Source organism: Vicia villosa, linkage group LG6 (genome assembly GCF_029867415.1).
Source record: "Vicia villosa cultivar HV-30 ecotype Madison, WI linkage group LG6, Vvil1.0, whole genome shotgun sequence".
Lineage (NCBI taxonomy): Eukaryota > Viridiplantae > Streptophyta > Magnoliopsida > Fabales > Fabaceae > Vicia > Vicia villosa.
In genome coordinates, this window is record NC_081185.1 from 126,019,899 (window position 1) to 126,045,759 (window position 25,861).

Genomic DNA, 25,861 nt, shown 5'->3' on the forward strand with positions numbered 1-25,861 from the left:
TTTTATAATGATTCTAATATATATTATATAAATCATTTTATATGTACAGTTTTAATATAAATATATTTTATATAAAAGTATATATATTAAAACATTTAACATATAAAAGTTAGTATATTAAAACGTTATATATAAAAGTTAGTATATTAATATAAAACGTTATATATAAAAATTAATTGTGTTATAAATCATTTATATATATATTTTTATAATGATTCTAATATATATTATATAAAACAAACAAAATTGTAAATTAATATGTATAGTTTTTTTATATGTACAGTTTTTTATAATGATTCTAATATATATTATATAAATCATTTTATATGTACAGTTTTTTTTTTAAAAAAAAAAATCATTTTATATGTACAGTTTTAATATAAATATATTTTATATAAAAGTATATATATTAATAGTTTATTATGTTTTATATAAAATCATTTTATATAATTAGTTTTTTATGTAACATATATACTAAATTTTTTTATTTTATATGTTAATTAAATTTAAACATTCAGTATATATATAAAAACGTTAATTAAAAACAATATTAAAGTTATAAAAATTTAATTTATAAAAGAATTATCAATTTATAAAAACCAAAAACTTTAAAAGTTCAATTAGAAAGTAAATTAATATATAAAGTACATTAATATATTAATGTTTTATAATATATTAATATTTTTTATAATATATAAAGTACATTTTAAATATACATTAATGTTTTTTTATAATATATTAATGTTTTTAATATGTATAATTATTGTTTAGTTTTTTTAATTATTAATATTAACGTTAATCTATATATTTTTTATAAAAATAGTTAAAACGTAAATAATATATATTAAATTGAGTTTGAAAAAAAAAATATCAATAAGATGTACAAATTCAGTTGGTGGGAGATGCATCATGGCATCATGCAAGGACTAGGTTCAATTCTTGGCTGTGGCAAAATTTTTGAGGGGCTTCTGAAAACAGAATCTTTGTTTTATAGGGGGCGGTTTACAAAAAATAACTTCAGGGGGGCAAAATCAAAACTCGCCCTAGTGGCAGGGGGCATCATATATTTAACCCTTAATATATAAAAGCAAAAGTACTTGGAAATTCCACTTAAAGCCCTTTAATAAAGTACTTGGAAATTCCACTTAAAGCCCTTTAATAAATGTACTAAAACTTTTCTTATTTCATTGATAGAAATGACTTTTTGCAAAATAACTCAATATTATTGATTTGACATTTATTACTGTTGATGTGTCGCTCCCTTAATTTTTGTTGGTATTTTATATTTATTTTTATTTGTTGCTATTAAGTTATTTATTTACACAAATTACAAAATCCTAATAGCTACTATTAAATGCATAGAGTTATTCCATAATTTGGAATGATGAGTTTTACGTTTTTGAAAACCCAAATGCATATTTGTTTTTGTGTCTTTTTTATTTCGATTTTAATTTGCCAAATCAAGTGAAATCTGTTTTGTTCTTGCAACCTTTTAATCACTGGCATGCCCAATCGATTCTGTGAAAGACATCAATGAGTCGAAGGATCTGCAACAAGTTTTTTCTGATTTTTTTAATTGTGTAATTTTTTTTATGGGTAGTTCATTATACTGAAACATTGGTACTAAGTTTGATTTTAGCATATATATGGGAACTCCTTTTAACTTCAATCATGGGAAGGTGATTGAGACAGTGATTGAGACAAGGTGATTGAGGGCATTGGAACAATGAAATTTTAATTGTTTTAGTTGAATTTTAATAGAACATCTCAAATGTTAAAGCCTAAAATGTAGGCTGGAGTACAAACGTAAAGAGTTTTTATTTTGAATTTTATTTTATGTCTTATAATTTCAATTGGATCTTGGATCTGATCTTTTGTATTTCCAGATTATTGAGGTGAGAAGGCTACAAAATTATTAGAAATTGGTCCATAATCTGCTGTTTCATATTTCTTCTATTAGGGATAAAAAATTTCTGTTTCATTTCTTCTATGAAAATTGTTTTTTGTTCATAAAAATTAGTTGTTGATTAGAAGTAAGATCCATATTCTCAAACACTAACGATGAGTGGAAGAGGGTTTGGATTATCACCACCAGCAAAGTCAAACAAACTCAAACTTAAAGTGGCTATCTTCATGCGTCTATTCCTATTCTCTTAGTGTAGCCAATAAAGACTAATAAATTTAGTTGATCTATTTTATTCTATTTTATTTTATTCTTTATCATCAAGTATCATAAGAGTCATTAATGAATTGTGGTAGTAATAAATATATAAAATAAAAATTATTAAATATATTTATAATTGCCATTAATTTAAAAATATATAGTTTACCTAAATAGTAGTATCATAATATAACTTTTATTTTGAGACAAATAAGTAGTATAATAATATAATTTTGTCGTGTTATTTGAATGAATTCAAACTTTACAAATATAGTACTGTTTTTTTAAAGTATTTCCAAGGGCATTTCGATTTTAAATGGCATTTTATCTGAAAGTGCTTTTAGATTTTTGGATATTCTTTTATTAATTACAAACATTTTTAGTAATTTTATATTTGTGTTATTTATTTAAATATTTTGTTTTAATTTTATTAATAGTTATAATTTACTAAAAAAATTAAAAACATATTAATTAATTCTCTATGGAATTGTATATTGAAAGGTTTGCATAAAAATAAATAGATTCTCTAAGAATATAGAAAATCAGTTTGACTATATAATTTTAATTATTGTAATTTACGGAAAAGATATCTCTAAAATAAAAAAGAATGGAACGATATCACAATTATTGTGTTTACAAATTAAAATCTTACTATTAAATAATACATTAATTTAATTTTAAAATCTTTAAATTATTGGATTTAATCATAAAAAATGTTATTTAATATTTGAATGTTTCTAATTATTGTGTTTACTAAATAAATATTATAATTAAATAATACATTAATTTAATTTTAAAATCTTTAAATCTTTGAATTATTGGGTTTAATTGTAAAAAATGTTGATAGTAAATTTTAAATTTTTTTTCTTAAATTGGAAAATATATGGAACATTTAATTAGAAAGAGTATTACCTAACAAAATATATTGCAAAACCCCAATCATGATTAATTTTATTATTTATAACAAATAGTGAAAAATGACACTTCAAATTTGTTAATATAACACTAATTTTAAGGTAAGAATATAAATCTATAAATAAAATAACATAAATAAAATTTCAATAGATGACTCAATTATAACTTTTTCAATTTCAAATCTAAAAATTAAACCTAGAGAATTTTTAAAATAATGGAGTTTTAATATTTAATCTGACAATTATAATTATATATTACTCTATCTAATTAAAGAGTTTTAATATCTAATCTTGACAATTATAATTATATATTACTCTTTATAATTAAAGAGTTTTAATAATATAATTGTTTTTAATAATAAAATTGCAACTTATATATTGTGTCTCTTTTTAAAAAAATTGTACTAAATCATTATTATTGAATTGAAAACTAAATCATATTATGATAATTTCACACTTTATTTTTTATGCAAATCAATCAGTTTATGATGTTTATACATAGACTTTATTACTAAAACAAATATTTCAGTTATTTACTAAATTTTTATTTAAGTTTTTATTTTTAAAATTTAGTAATACATTAACTATAGTTAAAAAAGTACTATTAAAATATAATAAATTATATTAAAATTTCAATTTATCAATAAATATTAGTGTTTTTTTTTATGATAAAACGGTATCATTTATACTAAAAAATGTTATAAATGTTCGTATAGATAAAAGAACATGAGACAATTATGATAGAAACATGCATAAATTTTTTATGAAAAATATAAATTTATCATTCTTTTTACATTTCTACAATTATATATTATCATTTTATTTAATTAGTACATATAATATAAATTTTTATCACCACATAAAAAGTAAATTTACCTCTTTATAAAAACGTATAAAATAAAATACATTAATTGTAATAATTTTAATTATTATAATAATATACATTAATAATTGAAACTTTTAAATATTTGACGGGAGCTGCCATACATTTTAGGTTTGAAAAAATGAGATAATATCTCAAATAGGTTTAATAAATTTTATTCTCTAACTATGTTTAATTTTTTAATTAAAATAATATTTTTTTAAACTTATAAAATTATATTTTTTATATTATAATAATATACATTAAATGTAGAAACTTTTAAGCATTTGACGGGAGCTGTCATACATTTTAGGTTTGGGAAAATGAGCTAATATCACAAATAGGTTTAATAAATTTTTAGAATTAACTCATTTGGATTCAACTGGGGTTTGAATTGACGGGTAGATGTGAACGTATCTATGAGATATGAGGGGTTTGAATTGACGGGTAGATGTGAACGTATCTATGAGATATGAGTTATTGACTGATCATTTTAATATCTATCTTTTAACTATTTCTTTTACTACTGTTTTATAAAATTGAAGCAGGTCACATGTCAGAAAAGAAGTGTACTTGCAAAATTTTGAGTGTAAACAGTAATTTAGTTTTTCAATTAAAATATTTTTATGGTAAAAGTAATTGAATAATTGTCTTTTTAACTTAATGCAATAATACTTACTATCATTTTTAAACAAATTTTATTTCAAGGTTAAATATTTAATTTATCATTATAAAATATAAGAATAAAATTATTTTGTAATTATTTAGATCCTTATTTGAGATATAATATATTTTGAAATTATTTAGATTATTATAGAAAGGTTAATAAAACAAAACAAAATCAATTGAGATATTGTAATTTTAATAAATTTAAGAAACAACTAAATCTTATCATAATCTTTTCAAATTAACTTCATATTAGTAATCATGATAAAAATATTTTAAATGGTAGTCATGAAAATTTAATAATAAATGATAAAAATAAAAAATAACGATAAAAGATAAAAATTTATTAATATAGTCAATTTTATAAACTCAATAAGCTACAATTGGTTTTATAAACGTGAATAAGTTACAAATAATTTTATGAAAGTAATAAATTTAACTATTTATATAATTATTTGTATAAATGAGAATAAATGAGAATTATATAATTATTTGTACAAATTAATCTAAATTTAACTATTTCATAATTTTTTATTTTAGAATTAATTTGACAAAGCATTTTAAATTTGATATACTTATATTTATTACACTATGCAATGGAAATTACTTAATAAGATTATTTTAAATATATGGGAATAAATATATATTATTTACCATAAGTTTTAGATTTCTATTTTTTAATAATTGTACATATTCAGATCTAATTTTTCTATTAACATATTCATATTTTCATTATTTATTTAATTTTTAAATATTTTATTTTTTCCTCTTGAATCTTTTGACGGGGTACTGTCATACATTTTAGATTTGTAAAATTTGTAAATTTGAAATTTTACAGGGAGCTGTCATATAATTTAGGTTTCTAAAAATGGAATAATATCTAAAATAGATTTAATAAATTTTTAGAATTAACTCATTTGGATTCAACTAGGGTTTGTTAACTCATCTGAATTCACGGGTAGATGTGAACGTATCTATGAGATACAAGCTATTGCATAAAATATGTTTGATATATATAAAAGAATTTTACAAGTCAAAATTAGATATATGTAATATGAAATCCCAACCAGACCCGTGCGACAGCACGGGTTTCCTACTAGTTCTTAAAGAAATTAATTTCAAATATGTTCGTATTTTTTATCTTTAAACAATTTCAATCACTAACCTAAATATGTTCTTTGGTAAAATATAATTAATAAGTGTGTTACATTTGCTAAAAAAACCGATGTTTTTGTTTTTCTTGAGATTAATATTTAAGAGTCAATATTTAATAACATCTTTATAGAGTTTTATGCATAATCAATATTAAACAATGACCTTCAAAGTCTAGTACAACTGGTTTTTATAAATTTATGAATCAATCATCATAGATAAAAAACAAAAAAAAACAACAAACTTTCTAAAAGTTATTTTTAAAAATATTGGAAGTAATAATATATTTATTTAAATTTGATATAATGTCAACTTTATAATTACATTCTATTACATAACATCTCAATAAGGCATGCAAAGTATTTGCTTATCATTGTTACAACTTTTCAAGATTGAAGCAATGTATCTAAGCATCCCATGCCCGAGCACCTACAAAATAAAAACAATATATATTATTTTTTGTTTAAAAACACTAAATACAATTTTTAGAAACATAAAATCAACAAATAACCTTAGTTATGCAAAGATATGTTGTTATTAGCATCTTGTTTTTTTGACAGTGATCCATGCTATAAATTCGTCACGATAAGTTATCTCCCCACACAAAATGTCACATTTCAATGTGCACCAAGGCTCGTGAATCTTGGTTAACTTAAATTCTTGAAATTGAGTGATGCATTCAGCTTGTCTTACAACAAAAATTATTATTAAGATCATCACAACAAAAATTATCTGATCTATATATAGTACAAATGTGTGCGTGTTTGGTCTAGCGGTAAAACGCTTAGGTTTTAAGAGTGTACTCCTCTCAAGGTCTTAGGTTCAAATCCTGCTAGATACAAATTGTCTATATATATATATATATATATTACAAATTGAGTGAGTGTAAAAAAATGAATGTGAGGGGTGTTAATACCTTCCCCTTGCATGGGTAACATTGAGTGCAATGAATGTGAGGGGTGTTAATGTAGGCGACTTCATTGTAATCTTTAAGCGTGTGAACGCTCGTGCTTTCTTCGTGCCGCGATACCTGGTGAAATGAAAGTATCCCTTGTACACAATGGGGATATTTGGAAGTAATGGACACAAAGCACAAGTTAAAAAGAGATTAAAGGACGAAGCTTTAACCCCATTATTTACACCAATATTGGAATACCTTAGAAAATGCCCATGGAGACATATGTAGTTGAAAGGGAGCAATATTCAAGCGCCTAACAATTCCATCTCAAACCCACTAAATGGAAATCTGAACTTTAGACAAGTAAAGAGATACTCCTATAAAGAGACAATGCATTCACCAAAATAGCTATAAATCCTCTTGCTGACATCAAAGTGTGAGATAGACCAATTAAAAGAAAGACATGCTTCCATGTGAGCTTCCCCCGCTTTCTTGGTGTTGTTAAAGAAATATATCCTTCTAACTATTTCAAGATTCATCATTTGATACATATCGCCCTCTATCGACTCCAATAAGCCTACATGTGCCCATTTAACCATTTCTTCTCGACTGTCTTGCAAAAGGTAATTTCGGTCAGAAAATGAACTTCTACTCATAAAATAAAGTTGATCCCTAAGTTATATATCATTAGGGTCCCCGTCCATGTATCATTCTAAAAGTATTAGTAAAAAGGTGAGCTAGTTGCTCATCCCGGGGTGTTATAGCTACATCTGGATCCTTAAAATCCATATTACTATAGTTATTCTCTGCATATTCTTCAGAAGTATTGAGAGGATTATCGCCACCCTCTATAGAACCCATCCAAGTCATAATTATCACTCAACACAATGAAGTTAGGATTGAGATTGTTAACTTCTAAGGGTTCAACATTTGGGACATTAGGGTTCTCATATATCGCTAATACTGGAGAATGTTTCCCATCTAATCCTTTTATTACATTCTCAAAAACATTTTCTAAGTTGGCCATAGTGAATGCTAGAAAGATAAAAAATAAATGTAAGGAAAAAGTGTTAGAAATGGTACATGAGTGAGAAGTGAAGTAAAGAGACTACTAAGGATAAGAAGATCTTGATAATGGGGATGAACCATGAACGATGGACCCAAACAAAAGGGAAAAATATGGCAAGAGCATGAATCATCGAAGCTTAAGTGAAAAAGATAAAGAAATGGTCCATAAAGAATATAAATTTCAGTCATGAGAGGGAACAGAAAATTGTTTCAAAGGGTAAAACAATCTTTATATAATGGAATAGAAGAAGAGAATCAACATTGTAGACTGAGAGAAAATAAGAGCTGAAAAATCAACGATTTAGATGACACCTCGAAACGAAACTTGAGCACTCTAGGGGGAAAAGCCACACCCTAACCTATGAACCTATGGCCACGTGTGAAGAAAACTTGTGAAACATCTCAATGAAGATATTGACATTTAATATGGTTGTCCCCAAACCTTTTTCAGTTCTCAACACATGACCCCAATTCGAGGTACTTGGCCTAGTTCTGTAAAAGGCCTCTTGTGTATCACACCAGAACAAGCCTTAGGGGCAAGTGTTTTGGGCTGACCATATGCCCAATATGATATATGCCTAATATTCACGCCATTGCATAAATAATAAAAAACAAAAAGGTATATAACATGAGCATGGAGTGAAGGTGGAGAAAAACACAAGAAAGGGGGAGTTGAATTGTGTTCTTTATCAAATTAAAATTTCCTTTCTCTAAATTATTTTCTTTCTCTTAGTATCTCATCTTCTGGGTATGCTTTAATGTTGCGGAAGCATGCTTGGAATGGAGTTGCATAACCAATGAAATGTTCATTTTAACTTCTTTATATCAACAGAACTTCTGACTTGTCTCAATACAGTTCTGAAGACATTCTGCGTGAATATTCTGAGTTAAATGAATTGTACAGAAAGTAAAAGACACGTTCATTTTTATCCCGGTTCACCTTCTGAATAAGGCTACCTCCATCCAACTGCTGTGACTAACCCTGCACAAGCTACCCGCGAGTGACTAACCCCTAGATAACTGAACCGTTCAGTGATCTCAACAAGATATAACGTTCATCAATCTAGTAACCCTGCACAAGCCAACTGCTCGTGACTAACTGCAATGAACTGTTCAGTGATCTGATCCACATATATAACATCCATTGACTCCTGCACAGCCAACTGCTGTGCCTAACCCTTGCACAACCATCCTGTTGTGACTAATCCCGCACAAGCCAATGCTCGTAACTAACCATAGATGATGAACCGTTCAGTGATCCTATCTGATATAATGTTCATCAATCTTCAGAAGATTACAAGTGTGCTTCTTTGATAAGCATATTTTCTCCTATTCTTAAGTACATATGCTTACGACACACTGACTAGAAGTCACTTCTGGTGCCTAAACATTCTATCAGAAGTTTCTGATGATATAACACACTACGAGCAACAACTCTATGTGTTTTACATTTAATTACAAGACTTAAAACATCTTGTATTCTTTTTGGATTTGTCTTCTGAATGAGATCTTTGCATGTCTGTTGATAAGCAGAATATGAGCATAAGCTCTGACTGTTAAGTGCTTCTTCATGCTGATCTTCATCTTCAAATCATCTTAAGCTGATTTAGAGCAACATTTCTATTATTGATTGCTTTTGATTTGATCTTCATTTCCTCTTCAAGTAGATTTAGAGAAACAGTTCTGTTTTAAATTGCTTCTTCCAATGTTCCTCTTCTTCTTCTGAAAGCAGATTAAGAGCAGCAGCTCTTGTATTAATTGCTTCTTTCAGTTTGGTCTTTTCTAGTCAAAGTAAGGAGATTAGAGCATCAGCTCTTTGAAATTAATTCCTTCTTGTAAGACCATCTTCTTTTCATCTTCACAAGCAGATATGGAGCACCAGCTCTCATGTTGATTGCTTCTTGTGCTTAGATCTTCATCTTCTTCTTGAATACTGATCATGAAGCTTGTTACAACTGGTAACACATTTAATGATCATAAGCAAACATGAAACACTCTTGAGCAACAACTCAGTGTATTCAGTTTCTCTAGTCATTCAATGTGAGCAATGTATGAACGGATCAAGTATTAGTGAACTTCTAATGACTCCAATGGAGAATACTGCTTAACAGCAGAAATTTCTTTTCCACTCTTTTATGTTTTCTTCACATAGGAATCTGATGTGTATTTCACATAATTGATTCATCACACACTTTATGTATGTTGCCTCTTGATGTAACTTCTGAAGCATGATCTCACATTTCTTCATTTATACTTTCATGCTCAACTTCTCTTCTACAGATTTTCTCTCAAGATTTCTCTTTTATTGCACTCTGTATTTGCACCATGGATATTCACTCAATGCACCATTGGTGTACAATGGACACACATTAAAGTTTGAAGTTTGATATATATATATATATATATATATATATAGCTTGATGAGTTACCGTTGGAATCTAGCCGTTGAGATTTGTTTGAATATTGCTTTGAATGCTTTGTCTTGATTGAATCATGAATGACAGGTGTTGTTCTTGGCAGAATCTTATCCTTAGCGTGATGATGACAGTTGGTAGCGTATTTCCTTGATTAAGCTTGTCTTTTTCAACGCGCTGCATGTGGGTTGCTTCTTCAATCAACCTTGAGAGTTGTTCCATTAACTTGTTGCAACTGTTTTGCTAATGATGATGTTTGTAACGGTTTTTCTTTTGATTCCGAACTTTTGTAGGCTGAAATTGTATTTTCTTTTCTTGTCCACGTGTGCCTTTGTTGTTGTAGGCTTTTTGCATGTCACTGCGTTACTCTATCAGAACTTCTGATCTTCTTGTTGTAACGAATCTTCATGTATATTGATATTTCTGTTTAAATCCTTGAAGCTTGTCTTGTTGAATTCTTACTCTTTGTCCCATAATTTCTGATGTTGTCGTATAAGGCTTTATAACATAATATCTGCACACTCAATGAAATCATTAGTAATAAAATTGTTACTCACAAAATATATGCTTGTTATCATCAAAACCAAATTCTGAGCATAGATTCTCAATCTTGTTCTAACAACGAGTAATCCTAAATTTAGTTAAGTGATGTTTAAAATATTCATCAAATCAACATCCATATATATGAATCCCACAAAAAGATCTATCTAAAAGTAGAGAGTATCTCCAATACTTATCAAATTTTCTTTTCATCTCACAATCATTTTTTTATCACATCATCTTGAAAATATATCTTCATCCTCTTTAACTTTTCCTTATCACTTGAAAACACATCCTATGCAATAATATCTTAGCTCAATATTTTCCCTTAAAATTAACTATAATTATTTATAAATTTTTATGGGCCAGCCCGAAACTTGCTTGGCAGGCCCGTCCGACCCATGAAAAACATAGGCCCTGTGGGATGGACCAAAAAGATAGAGTCATATTTTTTAAAGCCTTTTGCAGCCCCACCTTCGCTTAAATATAGGGCTCGTGGATCGCCTGATGGGTCGGACCTAATTTGATAGCTCTAATTGTAGTGCTAACATTGCATGTCCATCTTGCGAAATCACACTAGAGCAACTTGCGCCACCACATCGTGCAACACCAAGAATTTGTACCAACAATTTTGATTTTTGACTGGATCATTTATCACTAGTTAGTGGAAAAAACCTCTTTTTGTACTAACTAAACAATATATAATTAAACAATATATAAAAATGTAAAAAAGAAAACATATTTTTTTGAAAGTAAAGTGAATCAATAAAAAATAAAACTATAAATTTTATTTTTTCAAAAACTTGTTTAAAAAAGTTTTTCTTGATGAAAAATATGATAAAAGGCATTATTAAAAATGAAAAAAAAAATGAAAACATGAGTTTCAATTTGTTAGAATTCTATATAATTTTTTGTAATAAAAATATTAATAGACTTTATTAAAAAAATAAAAATCAGTTATTGATCTAAATATTTTTATATATAAAAAATATTATTTATGATCCAAATATTTTTTATTCAAAAATGGAATAGGCTAAAAAATCTATTATTGATCTAAGTATTTTTATATACGAAAATTTGATATTGATCCAAATATTTTTGTAAATAATACCTAAACAAAAATAATATTTGTATATGAAAATAAAATTTATTATTTACAAAAAAAAATGGTATTTATGATCCAAATATTTTTATTCGAAAATGGTATACGGGAAAAAAATGTATTATTGATCTAAATATTTTTATATACGAGAAATGATATTTATGATCAAATATTTTTGATCCAAAAATGGTTTACGAGAAAAAATCTATTACTGATATAAATATTTTTTATGCGAAAATTTAATATTGATCCAAATATTTTTGTAAATGATACATAAATAAAAATAATATTTGTATTATTATTTACGAAAAATATTATTTATGGTTCAAATATTTTTTATTCAAAAATGATATACGGAAAAAAATCTACTATTGATGTAAATATTTTTATATACTAAATTTACTATTGATCCAAATATTTTTGTAAATGATACCTAAACAAAAATGAAGTCTCTATACGTGAACAAAATTTATTATTGATGTAAATACTTTTATATACGAAATTTACTATTGATCCAAATATTTTTGTATATGATACCTAAACAAAAATGAAGTCTGTATATGTGAACAAAATTTATTATTGATGTAAATATTTATTTATGTATTGAAAATTTACATAAAAATATTTACATAAAAATACGAAATTTACTATTGATCCAAATATTTTTGTAAATGATATATAAACAAAAATGAAGTCTGTATACGAAAAAAATTCTTATTTATTTAAATATTATTATATACGATAAATGGTATTTATGATTAAATATTTTTAATCCAAAATTGATATACGAAAAAAAATTTATTATTAATCTAAATATTTTTATATACGTAATAACTAATTATTTATTGAATTTTTTTTAAAATTTTTATTTAAAATAAATAATTTTTCCAAATTCGCGAAGAGAGCCTTCCGTATGCACGGGTTAGTTAACGAAGTAAAGCATCGCCACGTGTTGAAAGTGATGGAATTACGTCGGTAACAATCCAACGCGTTGTTGGCCCACCCACACCATACTCTTGTTTTCATCATCGATCATCGATTTGTATATAAAACCAAAACTAAGCTTAACAATTAAGCACACGCCTCTTTTTTCTTCACTCCAATTCCAACTGCAACAATCAAAATCATCACAAAATGGATTTTCCTTTCAACCATGGCCGTAACTCCTCAAACGTAACCCACACTCACCACCACAACCCACGAGACGACACCGAAGAACCAGAATTCCCTCCACCCGGTTACACCTCCTCCCCCTTCAACCACGCACCACCGCCGCATCATCACCAACAACCACCACCGCCGTTCTACAACGACTCTTACCCACCACCACCACTTCCTCACCAAGCAGAAACTCAAGTCTTCCACACTGGACACGTGTCCCGTGACGATGACGACTTCAATTACCCTGCTCCACCTCCACCTCAGCCTCATAACTACGGTGGATACCCACCTGCACCTGATCACTCCTCCACCCCGTTCCCTACTGTTCAACATGTTTCTCATGAGTCCCATCACCCTCATTTTCCAACGTCCGTTCACCATGTCAACCATGAGGTATCACCTGTTGGTCATCCTATCTCCTCCAACAAACGCACTTTCAAGATTCTCACCAAAGCTTCCCCGAATCACTCACTCACTATCCGTCGCGGGGAAGTGGTTTTTGCACCCTCTGATCCTTTAGATCAGCATCAGGTAAAGTCTCATTTTGTTAGAAATTGTTTGTAGATCTTTTTTAGGGTTTTATGACTTCGGGTTTGTGATTGATTTGTGTTTTTGATTTTGTTGTTGCAGCATTGGTACAAGGATGAGAAGTGGAGTACCAGGGTGAAGGATGAAGATGGTCACCCTTCTTTTGCTTTGGTCAACAAGGTCACTGGGGAAGCCATTAAGCATTCCATTGCTGCCTCCCATCCAGTAAGATATTTCTGCAACAATGTGCATCTTAGGTTCTTGTTTGTTGATCTGATTATTCATATATTATTCATTTTCGAATTTGAAATTTTTTTTTTTTCATATGAAGAATTAAGGTTTTATATAATGTATCAAAATTTGAAACCTCGTGAAAATTTCATCTTTAGTATATAGTCAATTTGTTTAAATTATCGGAGAATTTGGTATTTGTTACCCTTGCACAGGCAATTAGGCAACGGAGTTTGTTATGTTTTTCTGCATTTTTTTGCAACATTCTGTTATGTGGTGTCTGTTACTACCAGCTAGTGGCTGCTACTTTGTGATCTTTGTGTTTGGTTACTTGGGAAAAAATGTGCTAGCTTTTCTGTTTGTAAATAAAATCAAATGGTAAAATGGTAAAGTAGTCCCTTTGGGAACTTTTTTCAATTATTTAATTATGAGGTTCTTGAAGCTTTATACTTTTCAAACAAAGTTGCATGTGGTTTGGTTTGTTGCTCTGGTATTTAAATTATCTAACTGTTTGGATTGGGATAAGTACAGTTTGTTACTGCTGTTTGGATTGATGTTAACTTTGGTAGAATCACGGTGATCCATTGTGTTTTGACAAGAGTTTCAGCAAAATCAAAATACATGATTTTGTTAGCCTATGTTTGGTAACACGGTGAGTCTTTTTCACTGTGATTTTGAGAAGCTGATATCTGTAGCTTCTCTCCCACTATGATCTTCAAGTTTTCCAATCACACACTTTAACTCACTGTCAATCCAAACGCTCATTTAATCTTCATTACACAGCCTTTCACTGTAGTAGTTTTTCTATTTACATTCCATCAAAATTTTAAGTAAGAATTTTCAAACTAAAATTAACTAAAAGTATAATCAAGGTTAAAGTAAATCAGTTTTTTGGTCCATTTTTTATGTACTTTCCTTGGTAAGTCATCTTTAATCTATAATTATCATTATTATAAGCACTTGCTAGAGCACATGGCATGTTTTGTCTTTTGAATGGGGTAGGACAACCTTCCCATTCCTATCCATTTTCATACAAAAATAAAAGCATAACAGTATCTGTTTCTTTATTTCTTTCATACTTTTATAACCTGACAATGTAATCTTTTAAAAACATGCTGACAATGTGATCTTTTAATAACATGCGTCGCATATTTAGTGTTTACATGTCTGTTTTCATAATCTTTATGTAGGTTCGGCTGGTACGTTACAATCCAGACTATCTTGATCAGTCTATTTTATGGACTGAGAGCAAGGACCAGGGTAGCGGCTTCCGGGCTGTAAGGATGGTCAACAATATTCATCTCAACATGGATGCCTTTCATGGTGACAAAGATTCTGGAGGTGTGCATGATGGCACTACTGTTGTCCTCTGGGACTGGAACAGCGGTGATAACCAGCAGTGGAAGATCTTGCCCTACTGTAAGTTTTCTATCCATAATTTAATCAAATTCCTGACAAATCTCTATTACTTTCGGTGCTAGCTTATATTACAGATGATAAAAAGAAAAAAAAAATGGGATCTCTTTTCTTTTTCTGTGTATTCCTCAACAATTGACTGATTATACTTTTGAATAATGGTAAATGCAGGAGTACAATTGAAGGCACTGGCAATGGTTTTGAAGAATAATTATCTATATCTATAAGTTGGGAAGACTGTTGTCTCTTTTGTTTGATGAGTGGTTTGTGTTTTGTTTGTATAATTTGTGCGTTTTTCGTAATATATAAATGGTTTGCAATTAATTTATTGGTACCAAGCAACCAGCTATTCAATGAAGATATTGGTACCAAGCAACCAGCTATAAACTTTTCAATAGGACATGTTGTGTGTTGATCACTTGGACATTGTACATTTTAAGTTAAGAAATTGCAAATTTTTGTGTCAAAGTTGCAAAAGCCTATAAAAAAAGGGCGAGGTTGATCGGGCTTATTAGGGCGTGCGGGTCTCAAATATTGGTTTGTACCGTAAAAAGTATGAATAAAACGAATATACCTGTCGGATCAATTAAAAAGATTAAAGCCCATAAGACTGCCTAGCTTAAGTGATCATATAGTGATCAATTAACAAGATTAAAGCCCATAAGACTGCCTAGCTTAAGTGATCATATAGATTTAGGGGGATTATTTTAGGCAATTTCTCAAAATACATCGTTTGCTATTTCTCCCAGACATGAGAAATTTTCAAAATGTCCCTTATTTTTTAAGATATATCTTCGGATGTTACAAATCTTATAGAGACGCATTTTCGAATAAATCTCCGAAAATACTATTTGATTTGAAACAAAATGTATTTTTGGTAATTGTCTTAAATAATAAAATTTTAAATTGAATGAATAAAATTGCAGACATATTTATAAATAGTGTATTCACCAATGGTCATAAATTGAAGATATACAATCATAAATGATATTTTTGGAATATATCTCCGGATGAATCTTGAGTTTATTTGAAAATATATATTAAAATTTTTGTAATTCGGAAATGTATTATTAAAATTTTGTAAAAAATAAGATTTGATGCGTCTGAAAATATATCTTTAAATAAATTCAAAATATTTTCAAATTTTCACATGTAAGCTCTAACACACAAGGCTAGAGATTCACCTATGGGGTGAGGGTTTACCTAACACAAGGGTGTAGAGAGATCCACCTATGGGAAGAGGGTTTACCTTGTGAAACCCGAATGAAAATTTCTTTACCCACCTCCCTATGGGTGGTCACCTCCTGCGAAAAACCAAAACTACCCCTGCTTCGGAAGTTCATTTCCGAAAGCGTGTTTTTTTAAAAAAATTGACTTACTTCGGAAGTTCATTTTCGAAACAATTAATTCGGAAGTTCACTTCCGAAATACTGCGACTTCTGCAGATTTATCAAAACACTCCCCCTCCCCCAATCATTTACCCTAAATCAAAACAAAAAGTGGCAGAGGCGAAAATTTGTGCAAACAGAATTCCAAAGCTGCATCAAGGCTCCAATCACACTGCTAAACAACATTCAAAAGCCCTCAATCCTAACACTTTGTAAGTTTTGAAATTTTTAGATCTATTATTCAAATGCATGTTATTTAGGGTTTTAATTGCATAAATGATATATGGCTAGGTTGTTAGTAGTATTTAGGTTGTTTAGAAGCATTTTGATTTGGTTTGAAGGTTGATTTAGGGGTCTGCCATGGAAGTTGCAGGAAATTGCATCGCAGGGGTGTTTCGGAAGTTCATTTCCGAAAACACCTCCATCCCAGTTTTCGGAAATGAACTTCCGAAATATATCAGAAGTTCAATTTTTTTTGTTTTTTATTTTGTCTCTCATATTAATCAATTTCAATTGTTTACAGGAACATGTCAGGCAACCAACCAGCACGCAGGACTGACGCTAAGGGAAGAAAGGGTTCTTCAAAGAAGGAGGTGAAAGAGGTGAAAGAGGTGAAAGAGGTGAAGGAGGTGAAGGAGGTGAAGGAGAAGAAGGAGAAGAAGAAACTTTTGACTGGTTCTGCTTCGCAGCCTTCAGGCGTGATCAACGCTGATGGTTCTGATACTGAGTGGGATGAGGATTGGTATAATTATCTTCATTCGGAGGAGTTCGCTCGTTGGGAAGAATAACGTGTTTTTATTTTGTTTGATGTGTATTTTGTAACGCTCGTCGGGCAGAATAACATGCTTTTGTCTTGTTTGACGTGTCTTGTTTTGTTCTGATTTCGGATTGTATCGAATAATGTTTTTGTATTGGATTTATCATGTTAGTTTTTGGAAGTGGTAACCGGGGCTGGAACATATGACGGAGGAGGTGGATGTCCGGAGGAAGAAGAACCGGAGGTACGTCCACCGCGAGACAAATGAGCCAATCAATGTAAGTTATAGTTTATCATTATCATCTGGGGACGTCATTTCTAAAAAATCAAGATTAAAAATAATAAGATTTTTTTCCCAATTTTTTGTAATGACGTCCCCTGATGATAATGATAAACTATAGCTTACATTGATTGGCTCCTTTGTGTCGCGGTGGACGTACCTCCGGTTCTTCTTCCTCCGGACATCCACCTCCTCCGTCATATGTTCCGGCCTGGGTTACCACTTCCAAAAACTAAGATGATAATATTATCGTTGTAATCTTCACCCGATTAAATAAAGCGAATTGTAACTTTAATTTTCGTTGGAAGTCTTTTTTTCTCCCCACCACTCTCTCATCCCCACTTACCCGTGTTGAACAATATGTAACTTTAATTTTATGTAATATTATCGTTGTAATCTTCACCCGATTAAATAAAGCGAATTGTTGTTGTTTTTCATTTTATTCTGTCCAGACATATTTTCGGAAGTTCATTTCCGAATTCCCCAGGGGGGTGCGTTCGGAGATGAACTTCCGAAACACCACATTTTCTGAAAAAGTCACTTTATTTCGGAGATGCATCTCCGAAATCAATATTTTATATTAAAAAAAATACGTTTTCGGAAGTTCATTTCCGAAAACACCTTTTTCAAGAAAAAAAGTACAGTTTCGGAAATGAACTTCCGAAACAAGGGGTATTGTGGTAAATTCACCGGAGGTGGCCAAGAAGGTTGGGAGGTGGGTGAAGAAATTCTCAACCCGAATTTGTCAATCTTATCATTCAATTTTGCATTTGAAGATATATTTTTGAAACTTTTTAAGAGGCAAATTCAAAATAAAATGTAACACACATAGCAGTATGTTGTCTTGTCGACACAAAAAACTCATACACAAATAGACACAAGTGTAATAATGTGTATCCATTAACATTTTTTGAAAGTATTTTTATAATAATAAAATAATGTTTTCTTTAATATATTTTTATTTTTAAAATACTATAATCACAAAATTTATATTGAACAAATTATTTAAGTTCTCCAAAATCATTATTCAATATAAATTTTAAATTCTTCTAAATTATGAGGTTTTTGATCTTATGAAGAAAAACAATCTCTTCAAAACTATTCAAATCAAAATCTTTATATTCTTTTCACTCGATTTTTTCTATTTTTTAAAATTATCTCATCCATTTCCTTTCAAACTCCTAAACAAAACAAAGTCTAAATTTTATCAATGTCACTATTAAATTCAAAGCTCTTATCGAATAGATTATATCTATAAATTTTTTTAAAAATTGACATAATTTGATACTGATATATTAAATGAATGTATAATATGTTTTTTTTTTAAAAACACATGTAAATGCCGACTATCCAATTTAATAGTTGTAATTGTCAATATTTTCTAAAAATTTGTATACTTAATCTATTCCATAAGAATTTTAAATTCAATGGTTGGATTTTAAATTTTAATATTTATAATGAGTTATTAAATGGAGTTACTCTTTTATGTTTCAAGTTGATTCTTTCCAATACAAATTTTTTGATTTTATTTAAATAGATAGATTTAATAGACATAAAAATTATTACTTTTGACATATAATTTAACTTTTTTTTAGCTAAATAGGTTTTAGAAAACCTTTAAGTTTCTCTAATAAAAAATCTACTTTAAATTTGACACAAACTTAATGATGATAATTAGACTCATATTCATTATACTTATTCATTATATTTGAAATATCGATAACGGATATGATAAAAATTCACATAAATAAGTATAAATATGAACATAACACAACTAATTATCCACTAAAATAAATATGTAAGAGTATCAGTAATTAGTAACTACCCCGTCTCATACGTATATTATATTTATTTATATATTTTGATTTATATTACATATATTTTCTATCAATTTTATAAAAATAATTTATCAATATTTAACTATAACTCTTCTTATTATAATTTTTTGTTTATTTTAAAATTCAATAACAATTTTTTAATATTGTTAAAAATTAAAATTATATGACATGTTATAATCTATCAATTTGTTTTTTATTAAATTTTTTTATTAGAAATACAAATAAAATATATGAGTATGACTATTTAATTATCTACATAATATTGTCATCTTTAAAAGTGTACAAAATGAACTAAGTTAGAATCTCAAATTTCTTAGATAAAATTATAAAATTGTGGGTTAAACAAAACTTCATAATAATCTGTTATAATTAAAAAAAAAAAAGTACCTCTAAATAATTAGGTACTCTTGGATAAATAAAAAAAATACAAATACAAATACAACGTCGGTAGTCTTGAATATGAAATCAAATGAGAAGATTTTTTCAGAAAGTATTGATACAATACTATATTACTGTGTACAAATCCGGTTCATAGCTCTATACCATTAGATCTGACTTATTCACATTCCTCATCCAACCAACAAGATTCACCACAGTTGGCACACAAGTGTTTCCTTAAACATGTTTTATTGAGTTCAATTCTAATAAAAAAAAATCAATTTTATCAAGGTGTGTGGAAAAGTCATTTATGGAAGAGACAAAACCCATGCGTGATCTCTATATTTCAGGAATGGTTAATTTTCAACTGTCAATTGGAAACTATTTTATGAATTATTCATTCACCTTTCACCTAACAAATAAGTTAAGTTTAATTCGCCCACTATTGCACATGAAATATTATTTCAATTTTGTACCTAGTCTTATTTATACATATAGTACATACATATTCAAAGGAATAGTTATTAGTTATAATAGTACCCACTATTGCCAAATTATAAATAATGATGGAAAATTTAATATTTCTGATTTTTATTACACAATTTACCCTATTATACTATAATGCATCCTTTCATGACATAAACTTTTCAAAACTCATTTATGATTTTTTTTATACTTGAAATACTCTAGTCAAATGAGATCAACTTGTTTTTAACTAGGTAATAATGACGTGGACCATTGCTGGCAAACCTAATTAGTTTAATTGTGAACGTGTGTCATTAGTGATCACATTTTTAGTCAATGAACAAAGTTAGTAAAATATTTTTCAAACACAATATTTTCAATATATTTTTATTATTAAATAAAGTTTATCAATGTTAAACAATAGTATATTCTATTCTATCAAATACAAGTGAGAATCATACTAATATTTGATTAAGATAACAACTGTGATTAAAAGATTATTTTAGTGTGTTGCACCATTAATTGGAGAATTTAACTTGCCACTTATGACTTTACCCCACATTTTTTATTATTTTCCAAAATGTCCATTAACAAATTTGAGTTAAAAATGCAAACTAAATTTTTAATAGTTCATGTGAAATTTTCGATTAAATTTCCAGTAGTACATTTTTAAATTTTCAATATTATATTTTACCCGAATTTTTAAAATTTACAGTAAAAAAAATCATACATTTCATACTTCTTAATAAAAGCTATAAGAATTTTTATAAGAAATTTTAAAATTTTCAATAAAAACTCACACATTCTGAAACTTCTGCAAAAAAATTACAAGTGTTTTTATTGAAATTTTCAATAAAAATTCATGCAAATTATGATTTTTTTACTGCAAATTTCAAAATTTTTAATCTTTTTTCGAAATTTCCGATGTAGCTTTGAAATTTCCGATATTTATTCATATTTATGAAACTGATAAGTTTAAGCAAGAGTATAACAACAAAAACATACAATATGTAGAGGTGCAGGATAAAACTAGGGGTGCAGGTTAATGGCATAATTGGACCTAATGGCAATTGGTATAGGGCCTAGTGGCATAAGTTTGTTTTATTTTTTTCAAGCTACTTATTTAAATGCAGAAATAGGTTTAAATATATAGAAAGATAAATTGAAAAACTATTTAAATTTGTGGAAATTCAATATTTAATTATTATTTTTTAGTTCAGGTTGATGTTGTCAGTGATGCCACCTAATATTTGCTATGCCATTTCAATCAAAATTATCATCACATGTCTTCATTCGTTTATTCATCATTATTTTCACTGTTTTGTTATTCATGCCAAAGAAGACTAACAATCAAATATGATTTATCACTTCATAACTAGGTAGGAGGACATGAACATTCACACATGTAATTTCATGTTCATTTCTGTTAACTAGTCATATGTGTGTGTTTTTTTTTCTATTTTATTATTAAAGAAATTAACTAATTGATGTGATTGCAAGATAAAATATAAAATTAGCTAGATCGATTCAGGTGTGTGAATGCATTTTTAACCGTTAAGAATATTCTGTGGTGCAAAAAAAAGTCTGAATTTGTATGAAAGAAGCCTCATTAAAAAACTGTTAGATCATTAATGGATGAAGCCTTATTCACCTACTCCAATATCACTTTTTTTTATTTATCAAAATTAAAGCAAAATTATATTTGGATTTTAAAGGAAAATTATATTTGGATTTTGAATTAGTCAGATACTAAAAAAATATACACTGACCTACATTTAAACCTTAACTATATGAAAATTACTTTAAAGATGAAGATGAACTCTGATAAAAATGTTACTAATTAATTTATAGGAAAGATGAATTCTTTAGTAAAAGAAATTACTTTAAAAATAGTGTTTAATTTTTTATCAGAAATTTATTTTTATTATTAGTTCTGGATTTCTAAAAAATCAGAATCGGTCTTGTATATGTATCAACATATGATTCAATTATACATTGTGTGAAAGTGGCTTTTTAAATGTGGATTTCGATCCTACGTCAGCGCATATGAAACGACACTCCATACGATACATCATACATGAATCATGTCAAAACCCATTTCATATACTTTTGTTTAGTCCATTAAAATGTGATTATCTCAACAATAAACGTTGAGTATAGCTGGAAAAAAAAAAGCTAGAAATAAATCTTTGATTATTATTAGTTGAGGGTATTGGAACTATATTAACGCACATACTGAGAAAATAAAAATTGAAAGTTAAGAGCATATTACATTATCATTAATGATTACAAGATGATTATTTACACATCATTAGTTGAGCTTATAACCACTAATTAACTTCAAGACAACTTGATCAATTTAGTTATTAAATAAGTTAACCATGTCGCTACTTATAATTAGGGGTGAAAATAAGTAAGGTCAAATTTAAAAGGTTTGAGTCTTTTCTATGATAAATTTTTAAAATCTGAGTTTGGGCTACGATTTATTATAGGTTTTTTTATTGGATTGACCATTTTAAACATTTTGCCTAAACATTTTGCCTGATCTGAAAGTTTATTTAAATGTCTAATTGACATTAAGACTTTCAAATAATCCATTTTATATACTATTTGATCTATTTTCTAATATATATTAATATATATGTCAAGCTACAAGGCTTCATAAGCTTTTTTTAATAGCTTAAGTCTAACCTATTTAATTAAACATGCTTTTAAAAAGGATTAAGTCTAACCTTTTCATTAAATGTGTCAGATCAGGTCAGACCTAAATAGGTCAGACTATATGCCCTTGTAAACCAGTCTGACATATTTTCATCCCTACTTATATCACAAATAATTAACTAAAACTTTTAAGACTTAAACTATACTTTAACATTTCCTCTGAATTCAAAATTCTCTAAACATATTACATTAAGCATATTTTTATCTCTCTCTGAGTTTTTTAATCTCGAGTGACTTGATTAGAACATCTTCTACCTTATTATCTGTTAAACAATATGCTAAAGTAATTTTGTTCCTTACTTACTCGATCCTTAAGAAAGTGAAACTTGGTTTCATTGCATATGCTCTCTCCATGAGCTATGAGATTATTTGCAAGGTTAACTATCGATTTTTTGTCTATCATTAGCTTAACTTCTTTCTCTTTGCATAATCAACAGAGATTGAAACCACACTCATTGACTAACTACATTGCATGTTGAGGTATAGCCAACTTCACGAAAAGATGGTGTCACCATTGGTTTCTTCGTGGAGCATCATGATATTGGAGAATTGAATAACTTGAACACACATTCCATTGTGTTTCTTCTTTCTACTTTGTTCCTTACCAATATGAGTCACAAAAACTAATCGACTTATCCCTTTGTCCAACAAATTTGAAAAATAAGATGGCATGGTCTATTATGTCTTTAAGATATCTCATTATCATCTTGACTGCTTACATAGTTACATGTGTGATAATTTAAATTCTAGCATAAATATATTCCTCACACCTACACTATCACATATATCAAGTATAGAGCTACAAGTACCTCACGTTTCTCACCACTTGTTTGTATAGAGTGTTATCAACTGTCTTGTTGTCTTCATCTTTCCTTAATTTTGAAGTTGCTTCTATAGGAGTAATGGTTTGAATTGCAGTTCAACATATTAAATCTTTACAAGATATCACTGATATACTTCCTTCGACGAATTTCCTAGCTATTCATGATTTGAAAAAAAAAATAAAGAAAGTAACTTAGGTCTCTTAAACTATTCATATCAGATTCAATGCTCATACAAATTTTGAGATTTTCAATCTCATTGTGATTGTTTCCTGTGATAAATAGATCGTCAAAATATAAATACATTGTGTTGATATTGTCTTGATTTAGTTCTTTCATATAGATTTCATGTTCAATTGTACATTGTTCCGTTCTAGAATCATAATTGGATGTATACTAATGATGAGTAATCTTGAATCAATTGTGTCGATTTGCGATACAGTGGAGCGGAGGTGGACTTGCAAGATTGGAACTCCAATGCCAAAGTCAGTTCAGAATTCAAGATGAGTGCAATAAAAGTGGAGATCATAAAGTGTGCATTGAATAGCTCGTGTGATAGATTTTAAACGTTGGGTCATTTGGCACAAATTAAGTGTCTTTTAGCACAAAAACGACGAAATGTCAAATTATTCATGTTAGTTACCTCTCATTCGTGAAGCAGATTCACAATCAAGATTCAGAAGGTGAAAAAATAGTAGGCTTATCCCTCTGTCCAACAGGTTAGGAAATAAGATGACATGGTCTATTATGTCTTTAAGATATCTCGTGATTATCTTTACTACTTGCATATGTGATAGTTTAGTTTCTTGCATAAATATGCTTACTACACCTACACTGTGACATATATCAGGTATAGAACTACAAACATACCTCAAGCATTTTACCACTTATTTGTATAAAGTGTTGTCAATTGTCTTGTTGTCTTCCTTAAGCTTACTATGTTCTTCAGAAACATATTCATGGACCTTTTTTAATTCCTTGAATTTGATCTGAAGTTCCTAATAATTTTCCAAAATCTCAAATAAGGAATAAGTTAAATCAGAATGAGAGATATCAGAAAATACCTCTTCCATGTCTAAGATTGATTCTGATTTAGCTTCTGGTTGGATCTTGACATCAAATTCTCTAATTCTAGCCATCAATGCCACATTAGCTTGGTCTTCTTCGAAGTCGTTTTCTGAAGAACTAGAGTCATCCCATGTTGCCATAAGTCCTTTCTTCTTGCCTTTGGAGAACTTTTTCTTAGGATTCTCCTTCTAGAGCTTAAGGCAGTCGTTCTTGTAATATAATGGATCTTTACCCATGTAGCAAGTAACCTCTTTGTTACTACCATACTTCCTTAGTCCAAAAGTAGATTCGAAGCGACCACCAGTCCTTCTTGCTCCTCTAAACTTGTTGCCTTGTTTCCTTTTCTAGAGTTGGTTGACCCTTTTGAACAGAAGCGATATCTTATCTTCATCTTCATAATAATCTTCTGATGATTCTTCCTCCTCTTCAACTTGAAAAACTTTATTCTTTTCATACTTTCTAGCGCTCTTTAGAGCAACTAATTTTCCTCTTTTTTGAGGTTCATATTGTTTCAGCTCTATCTCATGACTTATTAAAGAATGAACAAGTTCTTCAAAAGAGGTGTTGACAAGATTCTGATAACTGTCTTCATGTGATATGAAGTATAATACCCTTTGTTCAGAACCTTTAGTCCTGCAACAAGAGTTTGAAACCTTGAGAACATGTTCTCAATAGTTTCATCATCTTCCATCTTTAAGGCTTCATATTTTTGAATCAAGGTAAGAGCCTTGATCTCCTTTACTTGAGCATTGCCTTCTTGAGTCATCCTCAAAGATTCAAATATAGGCTTAGCAGAGTCTCTATTTGTTATCTTTTCATGCTCCATATAAGAAATTGCATTCAATATAATGATTCTAGCTTTGTAATGATTCTTATACTCTTTCTTTTGTTGGTCATTCATACTTCTTTTTTCGACCTTGTTTCCAGTTGCATCAATATGATGTTTGTAGCCATCATCTACTATATCCCAAAGATCGACATCATATCCAAGAAATAAACTTTATATTCTGTCCTTCTAGTAATCAAATATTT

The 25,861-nt window shown here is 28.7% G+C and overlaps 1 protein-coding gene across 1 annotated transcript; it reads left to right on the forward strand.

Moving 5' to 3' along the window:
• The first annotated feature begins 12,839 nt into the window (after window positions 1-12,839).
• LOC131609894 (ricin B-like lectin R40G3) lies at window positions 12,840-15,531 on the forward strand. Its single transcript, XM_058881712.1, has 4 exons — window positions 12,840-13,469; window positions 13,569-13,691; window positions 14,888-15,116; window positions 15,285-15,531. Coding segments are annotated over exons 1-4 (912 nt in total). The 5' UTR covers window positions 12,840-12,911; the 3' UTR covers window positions 15,287-15,531.
• Window positions 15,532-25,861: the final 10,330 nt, after the last annotated feature.

Coding starts and splice junctions, on each gene's coding strand:
- LOC131609894 (XM_058881712.1), top strand. CDS start 12,912: ATGGATTTTCCTTTCAACCATGGCCGTAACTCCTCAAACGTAACCCAC. Junction 13,470..13,568: donor ATCCTTTAGATCAGCATCAG/GTAAAGTCTCAT, acceptor TTGTTGTTGCAG/CATTGGTACAAGGATGAGAA. Junction 13,692..14,887: donor CCATTGCTGCCTCCCATCCA/GTAAGATATTTC, acceptor ATCTTTATGTAG/GTTCGGCTGGTACGTTACAA.